This window comes from Lithobates pipiens, unplaced genomic scaffold, assembly GCF_037356315.1.
Source record: "Lithobates pipiens isolate NorthernLeopardFrog02 unplaced genomic scaffold, aLitPip1_a1.2 Scaffold_13, whole genome shotgun sequence".
Classification (NCBI taxonomy): Eukaryota; Metazoa; Chordata; class Amphibia; order Anura; family Ranidae; genus Lithobates; species Lithobates pipiens.
Genome location: NW_027507718.1, coordinates 113,031,113 through 113,052,260, shown reverse-complemented (window position 1 = coordinate 113,052,260; position 21,148 = coordinate 113,031,113). Strand labels below are relative to the sequence as shown.

At 42.6% G+C, this 21,148-nt stretch overlaps 1 protein-coding gene across 1 annotated transcript; it reads left to right on the top strand.

Moving 5' to 3' along the window:
* The first annotated feature begins 12,115 nt into the window (after positions 1 to 12,115).
* On the top strand, positions 12,116 to 19,389 carry THAP1 (THAP domain containing 1). The gene is made up of 3 exons (XM_077475401.1): positions 12,116 to 12,431; positions 15,089 to 15,281; positions 18,107 to 19,389. The coding sequence occupies exons 1-3, from the start codon at positions 12,361 to 12,363 to the stop codon at positions 18,491 to 18,493; spliced, it is 651 nt and encodes a 216-aa protein (XP_077331527.1). The 5' UTR covers positions 12,116 to 12,360; the 3' UTR covers positions 18,494 to 19,389.
* The last annotated feature ends 1,759 nt before the right edge of the window (positions 19,390 to 21,148 follow it).

Below are 21,148 nucleotides of genomic sequence, written 5' to 3'. Positions count from 1 at the left end.
TCTGAGAAGTGTCACGGGGGGGGGGGGGGGTGTGATAAGAGGGGCACTGTGAAAGGAGGGGGGCAGTATGACATGGGAAGGGTACCTTGGAAGTGTGACAGGAGGGGGACAGAGTGAAAGAAAGGGAGCAGTGTGATGAGGAAGCATTATCAAAGGAAGAGAGCAGTGTAACAAAAGGGGGCAGTATGATTGGGGTAGTGTGACAGGAGGGAAGCATGACAGAAGGGGGCAGTGTGACAGAGGGAGTATTGTGACAAGGGGCAGTGTAATGGGGAACAGTTTGACAGGTGGGGGGCAGTGTGATGTGTGGGGATGTGAAAGGTGGGGAGGGCAGAGTGACAGGTGGGGGGGAGTGTGACAGGTCAGGGGCAGTGTGATAAGAGGGGGTATTGTAGAGGTTAGATATGACTTCACTGGCTGTTCTGTATGAATCACAATGAATACATCACTTGTACACGCTGCTTCCCTATAGTGCCCGGAGGATGTCCCTCCAGCTAGCAATTCTCTTCTCATGTCTATACAGTGGAGAGGGGAGAGGCCTCTGACCCAAGCAGGTATCGGCAAGAGTGTACAAGCAGAGTGACTCACTTGTGCACTGAAACTGGTGCCTGATCTAAGGCCCCTCCCCTCTCCACTGTATAGACTCGGGAAGAGAACTGCTACCTGGAGGGACATCACAGAGCCGGTGGTACAGAGGGAGATGTCGAGTCTCTTGCCCCCTCCCACACAGTGGCGGAACGCCAGGGCCCGATCGCAAGTGCAACTGCTGCGACCCTGGTAGTTCCGCCACTGGATCAAAGCATATTCATGTGTTAGAATGGTCCAGTCAAAGTCCAGACCTAAATCCAATTGAGAATCTGTGGCAAGACTTTAAAATTTCTGTTCACAGACGCTCTCCATCCAATCTGACAGATCTTGAGCTAGTTTGCAAAGGAAAATCGGCAAAGATGCCACTCTCTAGATGTGAAAAGCTGGTAGAGACATACCCAAAAAGACTTGCAGCTGTAATTGCAGCGAAAGGTGGTTCTACAAAGTATTGACTCTGGGGGGCTGAATACAAATGCATGCCACACTTTTCATATATTTATTTGTAAAACATTTTGAAAACCATTTATAATTTTTCTTCCACTTCACAATTATGTAACACTTTGTGTTGGTCTATCACATAAAATCCCAATTTTACAAAATACATGTTTACGTTTTTGGTTGTAATGTGACAAAATATGGAAAATTTCAAGGGGTATGAATACGTTTTCAAAGCACTTTATGTACTTAAACACAAGTTGCCTACACTTTGACAATATTAGGTGTCCATCTAACATAAACCACTTAAGCCAAGCAGTAGTCAAATATATTGTACATACAGTAGAGTGGAAACCTAATATACAGTATGTTAAAGCTGGCCATGCACTGTTAGATTCCTTTTGTTTAACCTGCAGCTGAAAACAGATTTCACGCTAAACAGCAGGGGTGGATGAATCCCCCTACTGGACAATTCTATTGAATGCAGCCGAAAAATTTCCTTGAAGTTGTAACCTAAATTATATATTGCTCACACATGTCATGGGTATGTGGAATTACATCCCAAAATGCATTCTGATACTTCTTCCGAGTATGTGAGTACCACAGGAGACTTTTTGGGAGCCTAGACACATATGGGGGCCCGATACCTATGGCCGTCTTCAGGTTTTTAAAGGGCGTAATTTCCTCATTTCACTTCCTGACTACCTATCACAGTTTTGGAGGCCCTAAAATTTTTATACACAAAGTTGTGTTTAATAAGATATTTCTCACACATGCCATGGATATATGTGTAATTACACCCCAAAACACATTCTGCTACTTCTCCTGAGTATGGGGATACCGCACGTGTGAGACTTTTTGGGAGCCTAGCCATGTATGGGGGCCCCAAACCCCCAAAAACAATTATTCCAATTTCTTACTACCTATGCCAGTTTCGGAGGTCCTGAAATGCCAGGATAGTATAATTACCCCTCAATGACCCCTTTTTGGAAAGTAGTCACCCCAAGGTATTTGATAAGAGGCATGGTGAGTATTTTTCAGATCTCATTTTTTGTCACAAAGTTTTGAACCTAAAAATAAAAAATACATTTTAATTTTCTTTCTTAATTTTACAAAATCTTTTGACGAATCCAAAATCTTGTAGATCAAGAAATCTCTGCCAGAAAAAAAAGTGTATGGTATGCTCCCCATCTTCCGCATCACCCACTGTTCTAATGTTGGGCATAAAAGGTTCCTCTATTCACATCGATCAATGTGGCTGAAGAAATCTCTGCTAGAAAAAAAGTGAAATAATGATATGCCAAAGCATAGGAGTGATCTAACTACTGACTTCCCCAGGCCCCTCATGCTTGGGCATCCACGTTTTTTTTAACCTGTGGATGAGAAATCTCTTAATGCAGCATTGCAGGCACTGACATATGTATTCTGAAAGCAGCGCCCTGCTGCTGTTAGAATAAACAGATCAGTGCTACAGCTGATTGGCATTTCTGCAAAGCAAACAATGGTTAAAAATATAATACAGTAACTATATAACAATAAAACAACTTATTTTTTTACTATTTGATTTGTTTTCTTTTTTTACCTTTACTTGTAATGTTTTAGAACAGGGATATGCAATTAGCGGACCTCCAGCTGTTGAAAAACTACAAATCCCATCAAGCCTCTGGGTCTGTGTGTCATGCTTGTGGCTGTCAGAGTCTTGCTATGCCTCATGGGAATTGTAGTTCTGCAACAGCTGGAGGTCCGCTAATTGCATATCCCTGTTTTAGAACAATTAATCCAGCCTTTGATTTTAGAGTCTCTCAAAATGTAATAGCCAGTTTCCTAACTACCAAAAACCTTTCAAGACCTTTCTTGTGCAGAATTGTGTACCCTAGACTAATACTCCACTAGTGTGTGGTAGCAACTAAGCAGTCCTTGATGCAGAGACCAAGTTGGCCAGGCCTGGAGGGACAGATAAAATGGGTATTATGTCTTACTCCATGTCTGCTACAGAAACTACATCTTTTTTAGGGTCGAAGTACCAGGAAGGACATCCGGAAAATGCCTCTTATGCAGCTGGCTAACTGCATCTGAATTTGGGGTTTGGGCCAGAGCACTTTTTGGATACAAATTTTAAGAAGGATGCACTTCTTCCAGTCACCAAAGCATGATATACAGCCAATTGTAATAGATAAATATGTAAATATAAATATGTATTACTACCCCCGAAAGGGCTGAAAGTGAAAGGGTCTCCCACCGCTGCCCAGCCAGTCAGCACATTCTTCTTTTATCCAGACACAGAAATCAGTCCTTGGCTTGTTTTATTAGGGCAATTAGGAATATGTGACCTGTCACAACCATATTAAAACAATGCCTTGCCTCCATCCCTATATGTTGCATTAAAAAAAGGAAAGGAAATGGGACTTTACATGAGCCATATCATTGTGTATAGAATAATACATCTTTCTGTATTGATTTAGCATCTCAATCCCATACGAACATCCATGATTGTAGATCAATATTATATCAATCATCATCAATCATATTCAGAAAATATAACAATATAATCATAAAAGATTTACTCAGAAAATGTATATAATATATTTAATACAGGTAATCAATGGACATAATTGATGTAATCAGTAGAGAATGAATAAAATATAATTCATACAAGATATGAAACATGTAGGTATATCTACATAGTACATGCACAAATGGTAAACATTAATATTAAAATGCATTATTTGGGTGAGCATGCCTTGGCACTCTTATTTGAAAACTCAACGCGTTTCATGCCGTTATAGCCAATCATCAGGAGTAAAATGCATGGTAAATGCTGAAAATCAGATAAATATTAATTAATATATAATGCCCTCTAAAGAAGGAAAATTTAAAGTGCAAACTAATTTTAAGTTACTTATGTATACAGCCCACAGGCTGTACCCAGCTTCTATGATGTAATAGGGTGGTGGCGTGGGATGCGATGTCTCACCCGGGGTTGAGGTGGACGACCCCCCCAAAAGAAAGTTGTAAATAGGGACCAAGGGGGAGCAGCAGCCAAGGGGCATGCCAGACCAGCCACTACATAAATCCCAAGGTATACTATGTGTGTGCACTTCGCTTGTACCCAAATATCTGTGGAAAGATTGTAAAAATGGGTAAAAACAAAAGAGCAAAAATTAATCCAAAAAAACACAAGCAACCCCATTAATGAAATTGATACCATCTGTGTGTTCCCACTGTGAGAATGTATGTATGTGTATGATTTATATAAAATAATTCTAATAATGTAATCGAGTGTGTGTACAGACACACCTTACATGTGGAAAATGTGAGCACTCTCCATATGAGCGTGCTAGTGACTGCTAAAAACTGATGTTAATGAAGTAAAAAGTGTGTGTGAAGTACCTGGATAATGCAAATGTGGTTTAAAAAGTGTCCCTCCTCGTGGAGGAATCAAATAAAGTGGACAGCTTAAGTACCTCCCAGATCCAGGGCAGGTCCCCACCAACGTCATGATGAATATCATGGCGGCACTAGAGGCCCTCGGGCTTTCACACTGAAGTGAATGGAGCCACTTTTTTCAGACGCTATTTTTAGCGCTGTAGCACCTGAAAAACGCCGGCAGTGTGAAAGGGATCTAACAAGTTATCACATGTACATTGATACATTTTAGTGTCTAAACTTCTGGTTCTTTAAATTTAAAGCTAATATCCACTAACTTATATGTAGTCATCATATGTCAGCTAGTTAAATACTGCAACTATTGTCATCATCATTACTTCCTCTTTCATTCGAGCAGTGGGGACGGATGTAACAATTGTCTCACTTCTGGGGTTGCGATGCACCTAATTCCATCCCCCCGTTCATCCTGTTCTGTGATGGGGCGGGGTTGGACCTCTATGCATCGGCGTCATGCTGGCCCACCCCAGAGGGCCATATATACCAATGGATATTTATCTGATTTTTAGCATTTACCGTGCATTTTACCTGATGATTGGCTATAACGCCATGAAACGCCTTGAGTTTTCAAATAAGAGTGCCGAGACATGCTCGCCCAAATTATACATTTTAATATTAATGTTTACCATTTGTACATGTACTATGTAAATATACCTACATGTTTTATATCTTGTCTGAACCTTGTAGTCTGCCTCCTTCAGTGCCCGGGCACCCGACGTCACTTCCCCTCGGCACAGTCAGTCATCTGGGACACGTGATAGGTCCCAGATGACTACGCAGTGGGTACCCGGCTGTGAAGCCACAGCCGGGTGCCCACAGTAGGAATGCCGGCGCCGACGAGTGGAGGGGGGGGGACGAGCGGAGCTTCGTTCACCCACATCGCTGGACCCTGGGACAGGTAAGTGTCCGATTATTAAAAGTCAGTAGCTGCAGTATTTGTAGCTGCTGACTTTTCATTTTTTTTTAAGGGGCACCCCACTCTTCAGGGACACCTCCTCCCTATTTATAGACTCCTCTTCAGTCTTCCACCAGCACAAACTTTGTTCCTCATTGCACAGCTTCTGCTGGTTCACTTCTGAGGGAACTGATAGGTGTCTTGTCAGTTTAAAAACAGCCCATTACAGGCAGGACCTTTCAGTCCCATGAAAAATAGCACATGCAGAGTGAAACAGCATATATCCTCTCCTCCTGCTTCGCCGTGATCACTGATCCCAGTTCCACTGCTTGCAGAAAATGCTAGCCTAACTGTCTGTCTTCCTGTTTCCAGTCCTCCTAACACATGCACATTCCCCAGGGCAAGGTTTGATGAATGGGGTCCTTGGAGCACTGCTGTCTGCAACTGCTACAGCTGGCAGTCTTTCCCCTTGTGTGTCCCTACAGTGTGCTGATCTACTCACTGTCTCTCCTTGCTCTCTCCAGCTTGAATCCCTCTGACTCCTGTGGTGGTATCCTTCCAGGCCAGCTTGCCAAGCTCCAGCCAGAAGTAACCCCCCGAAAGGGGGTCCATCAAGGGCCACGACAGCCTCCCTCAGCACCTTCCACCCAACTCCTCCTGCTGGCATGGCCCATGTCTATTTATGAGTTTCTCAGTCCACTGCCAGGCCCACTCCTGGGGATTGGCTGAGGGCTCATAAATATTCAAGGCAGCCCCTCCTCACTCCCACTCACTAGTTCCAGAACATTCTCCAATAGTCTAGAAACAGGGGGAGGCATCAGAGAGCTGCCAGGATGAGTCACGCAGCCCTGAACTTTAGTAACCCTGACCCAGATTCAATTACTCCGATTTTATCCCAGAGCCAACTATATTATACCTACACTAGAGGGTGCTACATATAGACAACTTTTTGTACCAGTGTCTAGCTCTATGGGAAGCTAAATACAGCTTAACCACTTTCAGACCGGACCATTTTGCTGGTAAATGACCAGAGGTCTTTTTACACTTTGGCACTGCGCTGCTTTAACTGGTAATTGCGCGGTCATGCAATGTTGTACCCAAACAAAATTTGCGTCCTTTTCTTCCCACAAATAGAGCTTTCTTTTGATGGTATTTGATTGCCTCTGCGATTTTTATTTTTTGCGATATAAACGTAAAAAGACCGCAAATTTTGAAAAAAAATGATATTTTCTACTTTTTATTAGAAAAATCCAATAAACTAAATTTTAGTCATACATTTAGGCCAAAATGTATTCAGCCACATGTCTTTGGTAAAAAAAAAGTCAATAATTGTATATTTATTGGTTTGCGCAAAAGTTGTCACATCTACAAACTAAGGTACGTTTTCTGGAATTTACGCAGCTTTTAGTTTACGACTGCCTATCTCATTTCTTGAGGTGCTAAAATGGCAGGGCAGTACAAAACCCCCCCAAATGACCCCATTTTGGAAAGTAGACCCCCTAAGGAAATTGATAAGAGGCATGTTGAGCCCATTGAATATTTTATTTTTTTGCCTCAAGCGATTGAATAATGACAAAAAATTTTTTTTTTTTTTTTTTTTACACAAAGTTGTCACTAAATGATATATTGCTCACACATGCTATGGGCATATGTGAAATGACACCCCAAAATAAATTCTACTGCTTCTCCTGAGTACGGGGATACCACATATGTGGGACTTTTTGGGAGCCTAGCCGCGTACGGGGCCCCGAAAACCAAGCACCGCCTTCAGGCTTTCTAAGGGCGTAAATTTTTGAGTTCACTTCTCACTACCTATTACAGTTTTGAAGGCCATAAAATGCCAAGATGGCACAAAACCCCCACAAATGACCCCATTTTAGAAAGTAGACACCCCAAGCTATTTGCTGAGAGGCATGTTGAGTTCATGGAATATTTTATATTTTGCCACAAGTTGCGGGAAAATTACAAACTTTTTTTTTTTTTTTTTTTTTTTTCACAAAGTTGTCACTAAATGATATATTGCTCATGCATGCCATGGGCATATGTGAAATGACACCCCAAAATAAATTCTGCTGCTTCTCCTGAGTACGGGGATACCACATATGTGGGACTTTTTGGGAGCCTAGCCGCGTACGGGGCCCCGAAAACCAAGCACCGCCTTCAGGCTTTCTAAGGGCGTAAATTTTTGAGTTCACTTCTCACTACCTATTACAGTTTTGAAGGCCATAAAATGCCAAGATGGCACAAAACCCCCACAAATGACCCCATTTTAGAAAGTAGACACCCCAAGCTATTTGCTGAGAGGCATGATGAGTCCATGGAATATTTTATATTTTGCCACAAGTTGCAGGAAAATTACAAACTTTTTTTTTTTTTTTTTTTTTTTTCACAAAGTTGTCACTAAATGATATATTGCTCATGCATGCCATGGGCATATGTGAAATGACACCCCAAAATAAATTCTGCTGCTTCTCCTGAGTACGGGGATACCACATATGTGGGACTTTTTGGGAGCCTAGCCGCGTACGGGGCCCCGAAAACCAAGCACCGCCTTCAGGCTTTCTAAGGGCGTTACAGTTTTGAAGGCCATAAAATGCCAAGATGGCACAAACCCCCCCCAAATGACCCCATTTTGGAAAGTAGACACCCCTAAATTTAGGGGTACACTAGTGAGACTAGGTAATAAATGGCGGGTGCCCTGAAACTATAAAAAAATAACTAACCAACCAGCGTCACCTGTAACAGTTATATGGTGATCACTGGTGAAAGGGTTAACTAGGGGGCAATCAGGGGGCTTTATGCGGTAGTATATGGGGGTCCCTGGTGCTATAAAAAGCTGCGGCGAACCTAAATACCTACCTGCCTAACTAGCGTCACCTGTGACACTAATACAGCGATCAGAAAAATGATCGCTTATTAGGCTGGGTTCACACTGGAGCGATGCGGGAACGCCACGAATGCGCGGCGGGTTCCCGCATCGCATGCCTCCCGGCGGCAGTTCACACTGCCCTATGCGAACTGCTGGGAGTGTCAGTGAAATTTTAATGACACCCCCAGATCAGTTCGCATATCGCAGTGCGATCTGCAAACTTGGATCGCATGGTGTGAACACCCATGCGATCCGATTCTGCTGCGGACCAAAAAAAGGGTCCCGTGCGAGTTTGCGGCGGGTGCGGCGGGTGCGACACGAATTCAGCCATACTATCTGTATAGCTGAACTCGAATCGCACAGAGATCGGATGTGATTTGCACTGCAGTGCGGTGCGAATCACATCCGTTCTCATAAACCGCTGCAATGTGAACCCAGCCTTAGTGACACTGGCGACGGGGGGTGATCACGGGGTTAAACCTTTATTGGGGGGGTTAGGGGGGTACCTTAGAACTAAAGGGGGCTAACCCTAACTGCCCTAACAGTTATTACAGTCACAAATGACACCCGCCGGGTGATCAGGGGGTTAAACCTTTATTAGGTAATAAATGGCGGGTGCCCTGAAACTATAAAAAAATAACTAACCAACCAGCGTCACCTGTAACAGTTATATGGTGATCACTGGTGAAAGGGTTAACTAGGGGGCAATCAGGGGGCTTTATGCGGTAGTATATGGGGGTCCCTGGCGCTATAAAAAGCTGCGGCGAACCTAAATACCTACCTGCCTAACTAGCGTCACCTGTGACACTAATACGGCGATCAGAAAAATGATCGCTTATTAGGCTGGGTTCACACTGGAGCGATGCGGAAACGCCGCGAATCCGCGGCGGGTTCCCGCATCGCATGCCTCCCGGCGGCAGTTCACACTGCCCTATGCGGACTGCTGGGAGTGTCAGTGAAATGTTACTGACACCCCCAGATCAGTTCGCATATCGCAGTGCGATCTGCAAACTCGGATCGCATGGTGTGAACACCCATGCGATCCGATTCTGCTGCGGGCCAAAAAAAGGGTCCCGTGCGAATTTGCGGCGGGTGCGGCGGGTGTGGCGGGTGCGGCGAATGGCTGAACTCGAATCGCACAGAGATCGGATGTGATTTGCAGTGCGGTGCGAATCACATTCGTTCTCATAAACCGCTGCAATGTGAACCCAGCCTTAGTGACACTGGCGAAGGGGGGTGATCACGGGGTTAAACCTTTATTGGGGGGGTTAGGGGGGTACATTAGAACTAAAGGGGGCTAACCCTAACTGCCCTAACAGTTATTACAGTCACAAATGACACCAATGCAAAAAAAAAAAAAAAAAATGACATTGGTGTCACTGTGACTGGGGGGCAGGGGTAATTGGGGGGGTGATCGGGGGGTAAAGGGGGGGTGTGAGTGTGCCTGGCATGTTCTACTGTGTGTGTAGAGTGTTGGTGCAACTCACCGATCCGCTCTCCTCCGTGTCGGAACGAAAAATACCGACACGGAGGAGAGAATACATCACTTCCTCTCCTGTGTTTACATTACAGGAGAGGAAGTGATGTCACGGGGGATTCCTATTCGTCGGGAGCGATCGCGAGGGGGTGGCCATGAATGAATGGCCGCCCCCTCGTCCCGGATCGCTCCCGGACGAAAACCGACCGCCGCAGGCACCGGGCGGGGGCCCGATCGGGCCCCCGACCCGCGGGAGGCAAGGGACGTACATGTACGCCAATATGCCTGCCCGTGCCATGCTGTCGACGTACATCGTCGTGCGGCGGTCGGCAACTGGTTAAATTGGAGTTCCACCCAAAAGTGGGACTTCCACTTTAAGCACTCCGCGCCCTCTTACATGCCACATTTGGAATGTTATTTTTTTGTTGGGGGGGAGTGGATACCTGGTTTTGACAGGTACTTCCCGTTCCACTTCCTGCTTCCTTCCTCTCACCGCCTAGGCGAGTCCTCTCCCCCTAGGCGGCCCCTTCCTCTCTGCAATCTTCGTGTCACAGGTCCCAGAAGATTGCTTGGCCACTAGGAGAGTGCAGTGCACACCTGGCTATGAAGCCGCAAGCTGTCACAGCTGGGTGCCCACAATTGCAATGACGGCTCCGTGGAGAGGAGGGGGAGAGGAGAGAGGCTACGGGTGGCTGCATCGCTGGACCATGGGACAGGTGAGTGTCTGTTTATTAAAAGTCAGCAGCTACACTTTTTGTAGCTGCTGACTTTTAGTAAACTAAAAAAACAAGTGGAAATCTGCTTTAATTTGGTAGTTGAAGTCCACCCTTCTCATATTTAGATTATATTCGTAGACACAGAGGATTTTCAATTACACCAGATGCCGTGCCTGCGTGAATGGAAGACAGGACGAAAACATCCTGTTTGTCCTTCCATTTCACTGCAAATAATTCATCATTCCGCATGCAGGCTTTCTCCCCCTTTAGACTAGGTTCAAACTAGCTGCGGCTCGCAGCAGGGGGTCCGGTGTGTCCCTCTTCTGTTTTTCAGGTGTGAATCAGGTCCAAAAATTTGCCTGGATTCGGGTCTGAAACTGAGCCAAAAACGCACAGGACCCTTTTCCAGTGCGGACCGCGGCCTCCCGGGTGCTGTGTGAACTGGCCTAATTAAGAGCCAGTTACAGTCTTCTGTCATGCGAATTGGAATGCGAGGAAACCTGAATCCAATTCGCATAAGTGTGAACCCAGACTTACAAGTCGGGTATTAACAAGCCCTTGATGGAAGATCCGGTAATGAAGTTGCACGGTACCACAGCAGCCAATTCCGCAATGGAATACGTGTCTAAAAAGTGGTATGCTCGCATAGAAGTTGTCAGCATTATGTAAACTTATATGAGAGGGTTAACAACCTCTTTAAAGTGGGGTGCCCCCTAAAAAAAATAAAAAAAATTAAAAGTCAGCAGCTACAAATACTGCAGCTGCTGACTTTTAATAATCGGACACTTACCTGTCCCAGGGTCCAGCGTTGCGGTGGAACAAAGCCCGCCTCGTTCCCCGCTCTGCTTGCGGCACCGTCATTCTTACTGTTGGCACCCACTGAGCATGCGTGAGCGGTGCAGGGCGCCATGATGCGCCGCACAGTCATCTGGGACAGGTGACAGGTCCTAGATGACAGTGCGGTGCGAGGGGAAGTGATGTCACCAGCCCGGGCAATGAAGAAGGCAGACTACGTGGGACCCCCTAGTAAAAGGCATTTAGAGGTGAGTAAAAAAAAGAAAAATCCAAATTTTTTTTTTTTTTTTTTAAGTATTTTTTAAAGTATTTTAAACTATTTTTTATTTTTTGGTGGCAACACCACTTTAACTAGCAATTGCGCTGTCGTGCGACATAAAATTAATTTAAGTGTATTTTTCCTTAACATTTGCATTTCATAAATATTTTGTGACAAAAAAAAACTCGCAACAACCATTTTATTCTCCAGAGCCTCTACTTTCAGGAAATATGTAATGTTTGGGGGGTTCTAATTAATTTTGAAGCACAATTTTTTTTAAAATGCAGATTTTTTACATATATGAGAGAAATGTCAGTACTGGCCCAGAGTAGAAGTGGTTAAATTGTATTGAAGACAATTAAAAAGCAGCCAGAGAAGTCGAATTTTGCAGGAGTGGTCTGAAATGTCAGCTAACACTCTGCCTCATAAGGCTTCCTTGCAACCACAAGCTCCATCTTAGCTTTATGCAGTAATTCAAAAACTACAACTTTATAGAGCACACGCCTTATATTCAGCCATTGAAAGCCCTTTTTCATTTTTCACTGCAAACATCACGCACACAGTGCAAGAACCGGGCGTGTCATATGCAAATATAGTCACATGGTCCACGCTAGCAAATCACACGGAGCGCTCATTTAACAAGCGTTACGCCGATTGAAGCGTTGTCGGCCATCTTGGACTCGGGAGAAGAACAACTCACTAATTTGCGCTCTTTTAAATTGTTATAATCACACAAGCGGGAGGTCTGAAACCGCCTCGTCCTTCGTACTACTGAAACGGGGAGGTCTAAAATACACCGGTAATTTCTCAGTGTGAAAGAGCAGCTGCCAAGCCTAGGAACGTTCCTGAAGAAACACACCAAGGCGAAGGGAGCGGGCAACGATGGTTCAATCCTGTTCTGCCTACGGCTGCAAGAACCGCTATGACAAGGATAAACCTATCTCCTTTCACAAGTGAGTACCGAACGAACAGCGTGCGCCGTATCTCTTTGAGCTAACAGTTGAAACTAGTGCTGGTCCCCGCAACGCTAGAACCGCGCATGCGCTGTTACACGAGGCCGCTCCTTCGAGGAGTGCGCGTGAGCTGGTGACGAGGAGAAATGCGCGCTCCCGCTTATTTTAATATTTGTGACTGTCACACCTCTCACCCCCCTGTCATCTCTAGGCCTGTCTGATCAACAAGGCACTGCAATGACCATTTCACATGGCTACTTTCTACTGCAGGAATACAGAATAACAAAAAACATACATGTTATTAATAAAAAGTAAGGCATATGTTTTGCTGTTAAAGAGGCCCATGAGGTAAAATGCATTAGGGTCTAGTAACATCCTGGGAACACAAAGTATCCCAAATCTCCCAAGAAACCGCTATAGGGTTCATGCACATGGGTGTGTTGGTGAATATAACATAAAAATACAGCTGAATGTTGGTATCCAGGAACCACAAGTGTTGAGTACAGCGGCCTGTACAAATGAATTCCAGTATATGGCTGTATGTGGGCATACATAGCTATGCGTGTACACCCCTGAATGCAGATAGCATACCTCCAGGGGTATACAAGGATATGCATGTACCTGTGTACAATCATATCCTGTAATTCATCTGTATAGGTGGCTGTAATCAATACCTATGTCTTTCCGACTGCCAGAATACGCCATTTTTATTATTATGTTATATACCCCAATACGCCCATGTGTATGAGCCCTTACTCAGAGTACAGGCTTGCCTTAGCTTGAAGCAGGGATCTAAAACTGGTGGCACTCCAGCTGTTGTGGAACTATAAGTCCCATCATGCCTGTGCCTGATCCTTGTAACTGCCAAGTCTTGCAATGCCTCATGGGACTTGTCGTTTCACAACAGCTGGAGGGCCGCCATTTTGAGACCCCTGGCTTAAAGTGTTACTAAACCCAGGACCCAGAATTCACTATATCTGGTCTCCCACAGAACACGGAAATGCAATTATTTTAGTAAATATCAGCTGCTAAATATCTTTTTCTCATCAGCAGTATATAGCAGTCTTGTGACTTTTATCAGTGCCTGGTAAAGCTTGTAGGAGGAGTTTTCATACTGCACTGGCTGTCCTATCAGGTGCAGGACCCCCAACCCTCTGTCTGGACAGTGCTGATTGGCCCTATGCTGATCACATGCACTCTCCCAAGGGAAAAAAAAAACACTCTAGCAATACACACCAAACTGAGCAATTTGCAGCTTGACTCCAGTAACTTTGTCTTATCTGGACATGTATGGGGACAATGCAAAAAGGGGAGGATTTGTGCATACGGGACCAAACAGCCTTTGTACACAATGCAGAGGATTAATCCCTTAGGTTCCACAGTGAGTATTCATCTAAAGTTGTGAGAAATGACAACAAATAAAGTCCATCTAATGAAGTGACATCAGAGTGGCAATAACAAATATTACACCCAAGGAAATGTGATGTAAAAAAAAAAGGTATGATTTCCACTAGATTCACTGCTGCTTACCGACTCCCTATGATCTCCTATTACAGCTCTTTCGGCTCAAATCCCAGCCAGGGCCTTTAATGGACACAGCAACAGGCACATGATGTTTAACCTCTTCCCAGCCAGTATCATTAGTACAGTGACAGTGCATATTTTTTTTTAGCACTGATCACTGTATTAATGTCATTGGTTCCCAAAAAGTGTCAGTGTTCGATTTATAAATAGCTGATCACCGCCATACTAGTAAAAAAAATAAACAAAAATTCTAGTGTGTGTGTGTGTGTGTGTGTGTGTGTGTGTGTGTGTGTGTGTAATATTGGTTATAGTGTCTACAAACAATCAATGTATGCTTATTGGGATTTCTTTTTTTATCAAAAATATGCAGCAGAATTCATATTGGCCTAAATTGATGAATTTATTTTTTATATTGGATATGTTTTAAAGTAGAAATTATAAATATATATATATATATATATATATATATATATATATAATTATAAATTATTATTTTTTCTTCTAAATTGTCAGGTGTTTTTTTTTTTTTTTTTTGTCGTTTACAGCGCAAAAAATTTAAAACCGCAGAGGTATGAAATACCACCAAAAGAATGCTCTATTTGTGGGCAAAAATGACATAACTTTTATTTGTGTACAGTGTTGCATGACGGCAATTGTCAGCTAATGTAACACAGTGCCATGCCACATAAAAATGGCCTGGCCATGTAGGGGGTTGATCTTCCAGAGGCCAAGTGGTTAAAGACTATTTAGTGACTGAATTTCCTATGCTCCATTAATGTTACTTTACTTTTCTGTCCTAGTCCCAGCACAGAGCTTACACAGGGTTAATGACAAGTGACAGTATTTGGGCCCATTGATTGGCTACCAGATATGAGAACTTCATCATTGAAGGAGGTCTCATGCTCACCCCTTACCCAAAAACGTTGGTTATTTCATCTTCGGTATCGTCTTCATCATACACCAAGGTTCAGAATGTATTTCATATAAAGAGAGCAGATCTATAAACATTCATCCAGGGAAAACAGATGTGTTGTGTTTTTTGTTCTGCACGCTGTAACTTATTAAATCGTATTGAATTTTTGCCATGTTAGAATTTTTATTTATCATGGATTTATTCTCTACCTCCTCCACAGGTTTCCACTAACAAGACCTCTCCTGTGTAAGAAATGGGAAGCTGCCGTTAGAAGGGCAGACTTTAAGCCTACTAAATATAGTAGTATCTGCTCTGACCACTTTACACCAGACTGCTTTAAAAGAGCCTGTAATAATAAACTTCTAAAGGACAACGCAGTTCCAACTGTGTTCTCTTACACAGAAAAGCCAACAGTAAGTTACCTTTTTGCACATAACTGAGTTTGTCTTATTTGTCTCAGTTGGTTATTAGAGAGAATATTATTAATTACAAATTTGTGGACCCATTCAGATCTGTGTTGTGGTAACTGTGGTGTAAAATGCTTGTTACTTCTGTGCACGTACAGTGGTTGCAGTGCCATACATTTAAAAACAAAACAAAAACCCCAACACGTTACTACAGTGCAGCCCCAATGTCGGTGTGTTTGACTTTTTCAGATATATTTCGCCTGATTATGTGACCTGCTGGGTATTTTTCTTCTTCAGTCTTCTCCCAGGAGTGGTTGGTCTGTGATGTAGAGAGCAGGGCTAATGTGATGACATTAGCTGCACTCTGGATCAAAACACTAAGTACAAGGCACCTTGCTGGGGAGAGAAGGCCATTGATACACTGCATTCAGTCTTTCTTCCATCTACTGTGCTGAGTGATGGTGGGAGTCCTCAACCCAGACTGCTTGGGGGCCAAAAAAAAAATAGCCAAGAGTTTGGCTTTAACAGGTTAATGTGCATTCCTTAATGCACCACAACAGTGTATAAATGTGAATGGTGTGAGAGCGAGGTATATCCATGCCTCAGTCTCACATCCAAACAGAGAAACAGGGAAGTGATGATGATTTTGTCGCTTCTTGTTTGAGATCCATAATTCCCTGGTTGGTACAGGAAGAAAAAGGAGTTCCGCTTTTAAGAAGGGTGTCTAAATATTTAGCTTACAAACTTTTGAATTGTATATATGTTTGTATATATGTTTTAACCTAATTTACCAGATGCTGGGCAGTTAAAGCTGATGATGGATAGTTTGTTTATTTTTTTTGTCCAAAAAAATAAATGTAATATTGGAAGGTTCACTAAAAGAATTCTGAATACCAGTTGGGACAGTGGATTCATTTTTACCTGAAGCTAGCACATGAGCAGTGTAAAACCCACTCCCGCTAGTAAAGCTGTTAATTTTATGCTGCTTTTAACAGGCCAGAACTGTCCAGCTAAAGTGGCAAGGAGAGGGGTTGAGGCAATGCATATAACACTGCCAGCGGTGCTTACAGTGCTCACCTTCTAGTCATGTTAATCATGTGGTTGAAAGTGATGATCTATTTATTTATTTTTTTTACACATTTCAGCAGCAGAGGTCCACCCTGGCTTCACTTGCCCTTGTTGCCTTTTTTGGCAGATTCCAGTGTCCCTGTCCCCTCTTTCCTGCATTCAGGTGGCTCCTTGCATCAGGATGCTCCTCTGAAGCCACCTATCTGTGTGCACTCTCATGGTCTCATGGTTGGACTAAGGCTATGTGTGCCTGCTTGCTAGCCTTGATTCCATGTCTATTACAAAGTCCCAAACTCTCCTCTTTTGATGTGTGCAGGTACATGGGCAGCCCCAGAATTAAGCACACAGCACACACTCCTATGCTGCTCCCAAGTGTTTTCCTTTCTGGCTGATAGGTAGTGAAGGAGCCTGTGTGCTGGTGCAGTGACTGATGGAGCATTAAGTCTGAGTGTGGTCAGCTTGACTGTTAGTGACATTTTTGTGCCCTCAAACAGAACTTCGGGGAAGTGTTCTTCGTGAAGCCAAAAAAAAAAAAAAAAGCTAAAGGGAGGTCTTTACTTTCCTGAGAGAAATGTAGTTCTGTGAATGTTATCCTGTGCCAAAATAAAGGGGATGTAAACCCTGATGGGTTTTTCTTTGTTTCTTTTACCCTGCAAAGTAAAAGCATAACATGCTAGTATGCATCGCATACTAACACATCGCGTGACACCTGCAAACGAAGCCTGCGCCGTCCCCGCTGCAGACCGTATACATCTTCTTCTTTCAGGGGGGCGCGGACTCCGACTCTGTGACTGGCCAGAGCCACATGATGTCACTCCCCTGCATGCGTGTAGAAACCACTGGTCATGGCACTCACTCATGAAGAAACGGCATGGGGGCGTTTCTTCACAGTGCATGCACCAATGGCATTGACATAGTATACAGTAAATATCTCCTAAACGGTGCACGTTTAGAAGATATTTACAGTACCTATAGATAAGCCCGGCTGAAAACTTTCAAAGGGAGGTTTACATCCTCTTTACTGTGCTGCTGATTAAGTCGAGGGTGTGAAAACTTTTAACCCTGCTGCTTTAATTACTTAACCCCTTAACAGACTGCCTCATGTACAGTGTCTTTTTTTTTTTTTTTGCCCGCATTTACACTTCAAATGTAAATGCAGTTGTGCTATCAAAAATTAGAAGGTGCTGAGTTGACACTATGCTAAAACTGTGCTGTTTCAGCAGGGCTCACTACAGATAAGGACTAAAAGTCCTAAAATAGTATTTTTGAAAGCAACTCTTGGAAGTTCCTGAATTTACCTTGATAGCAACTTCTTGTAATTCCAATAGAAGTGGGACTGGTAGAACTGGCACTAAGCTAGTCATGCTTTACAGTGCACATGTGTTAACAGTGAACATGCTGTAAGGAGAAAATGGCAGGCATGTTTACTGTGAGGCTGATTCTCTGATATTAGTCCAGGGATGGCTACTTGGCTGCAAATAACAATACATTGGTGTCCCTATTGCGAATTTATTTTATACCTCGTTATGGTTTCTAACTTACCAAATCAAAGTCTTTAAGCGGTATATCTAATGCCAACTTTATTTCCCATTGTGGCTTTTTAAATTTTTCTCCTGGCTCCTAGACTGTGTGTGTGTGTGTGTGTGTGTGTGTGTGTGTGGGGGGGGGGGGGGGGGGGGTTGTTGTTCAATGCTTGGACATTTTGTAATAATTTGTATGATTTTGGGAAAAAAATATCTAATTTTTTTTTTTTTTTAATGTAGAGTGGGAACTCTGTGAAAAAGGAGGAGCGAAGTACACCTCCACCTCCCTCTGTTCCTGAGATGGACCCTGCCATTGGATTATTGCTACCTCCTCCATACACACCCAGTCATATAGCTGTGATTTGTGACCACAATTACACAGTGGAAGATACAGTTCATCAGAGAAGGAGGATACAGCAGTTGGAAGAGCAAGTTGACAAACTCAGGAAAAAGCTCAGAATTGCAAATCAGAGGTGCAGAAGACAAGAACGCAGCCTGGAAAAACTTGAAAAGGAAGTTACCGATTACAGAAATGGAGCTGGTATTGTGCTTCTCCCCAGCAATTATTTTGAACTTTATAATGAACGTGAAACTGAAACAACTGAAGCCCAAACAATTATCATCTGATTCTTTAACTTGTTTGTTCGTAATATTAGATACATGACATGCAAATCCAAAAAATGTAGTTCATCTTTTGCTTCTTAGAGGTTCTGATATGTTTTAGTAAACAGGCTTATGTCAACTCCAGTTTTTTAAGAAATGCTTAATGGTATGTCAACATTTTGTTCGTTTATTGATACATGGCAAACAATAATTTTTTTTTTTTTTTTTTCCTTTCTTTTTGAACTTAATAAACATAATATGACATAAATAGGTGTTTATGTTCCTCACTCTTACACACTTTAATTAAACCTATTCTATAAAACTATTTTCCTTATTGGTTGTTAAGTAATTTAAATGTCCTCAAAATGTTCATTACGGAGTATGCTTCCAAGGTTGGGTAGTAAGTAGTTATCCAGCATGCTTCTGTTTACCAGCAGTCATATATGAAGCAAATCTTAGAGAAAATTATTTATTTATTTTTTTATATCTGCTCATTAACGAAGAACGATTACCTAGCTTAATTTTATACCCCCATTTACATAGGGGTTAACATACAGTATATAAAAACTGGAAACCATAATGCAAAAGTCACATGCCCCACCATCCTTTACCCCCACCCCTTCTCTAACTACTTGTAGAGTTTAAAAAAGTATTTGCCAGAGATGGGATTTTAGCTTTGTTTTCTATGCCTTCATTTGGAGGCTGGGTCATAAGTGGAGGCCTTGATACTCTTGAGGCGGTCATAGAAGTCAAAAACTGAACGGAAATGTGTCGATTGATAGGTTGTTGTTCCTTTTTTGCATCTTTAGTGTGTCAGCTGGGACACATGATTTTCACGCCACAATCGAAAGTGCCTGATCCAACATGGCGGATTATATTTATTTATTTATATATCTTTTTTTTTTTTTTTTTTTTTTTTTTTTTTTTAGAAAAGCAAAACAAATGATGGCATAATTGTATGTGCCTTTTTTGTTTTTTGATCAACAGACCATTCAATTTTCGTCTTGTCTAAGGCCATCTTTTACTTCGCTTTTCAAATGTCCTTTTAAATCAAAAGAAAAGTGTATGATAAGGGTTTATTAATTGAGTAACAACTGTGGCCTCACATTTCTAATTATTATGGCCAATAAACTCACAAGGATGTGCCCCAAACTAATGCAATATTTTTTACTAAAACAAAAAGGTTCCACTTGGAAGTTGTGCATGTAATGTTTCACAACTGTTGTCTAGTTCTAAAGTCCAAAATGTATGTATATATTGTTTCATGTGATTTCTATTTTCTAAAGTTGGTTTAGGTGCAAATTCCCATATCGAGCATAAAAATTAATCCTTGCTTTCTCATAGGAATGAAATTGGACATGTTCTGTTTTTGTAAGTTCGACATTAAAATGTATTTGTTTATGGTATATAAGTGAATTGTATAGTGGCTCTCCAGCATATTTCTAAAAGCCTTTTCAGTTATGTAGATGGACCTTTAGTTAACTTTTTATTTTTTATTTTTTTTCCCCCTTTCTTCATTGGACAAATAGTAGCTAATGTTTTTTAGGTATTCAGACAATAAATCTAGTGTAAAATATATATTTTGTCTGTATCTTTCTTTATTCCACTTCCTGAAGTAGTGCCTGCCTCTTTTCCTGCTATTCTAAAAAAATAAAAAAATAAAAAAAAGCACAATACTTCTGTGAAAGTAGAACTGTAAAAAGTAGTGTACTGTGAAAGTAGGATGTATTTTATTACATCTTGTGGAGAATTTGTGCAATTAACTTCAAAAGCCGATACTATACATAGCAGTTGTGGGTCTTTTTTATTATACAAGACACATACAATGGCACTCATTTAAAAAAAAAAAAATGTAGCTTGTATAGAAATGTAAGTAATTAAAGGGATTGTAAAGTTAATAAAAATAACAAACATGTTATACTTACCTCCACTGTGCAGCTCGTTTTGCACAGAGTGGCCCCGAACCTGCTCTTCTGGGGTCCCTCGGCGGCTGTCTCTGCTTCTTCCTACAGGTAGTTCTCACGTTCATGCGAGCTGCCTCGCATGGTGAGAAGCATCTGCGGGCGCGCTTCCGTGATACAGCCGGCATCTATAGCCGCTCGCTGTATCACACGGCCCGGCGAATGTCATTGGATGTGATTGACAGCAGCGTGAGCCAATGGCTGTGCTGCTTTTAATCCATCCACTCCAGCCAATCAGGGGTCAGGCTGAGCGGCAAAGAGGACGGCGGGGGCGAGCGCAGGACTTTCGAGGGGTCAGGTAAGTAAAACGGGGGGACTGGGGGTGCCGGCAGTGAGATGTTTTTTCACCTTACTGCATAGAATGCAGTAAGGTGAAAAAACATTTACCTTTACAACCCCTTTAATGTATTTTGCAATATACCATTGTAGATGGAATATATGGTGTATAGTGGAATTTAGGGGGATTTTGTAATAGAAATCGTTTCCATTTATTCTCTTCTGAAAGTGTAAATATACTTTGCTAATTTTGTCCTGGACAGACTCAATGACAGCATACATGTGGGTTAGCCCCGCCTCCATAACTACCCTATAGGACACCTCTCCCATAAATCTTTGCTTGTTCTTTTTTTGTCGTCCTCCATAGGACCAAGTCGATGGTTCTCCTACCTGAAGACATCTCCCCTGCGATCAGGATCGGCCAAATGACCAGGAGTCGCAT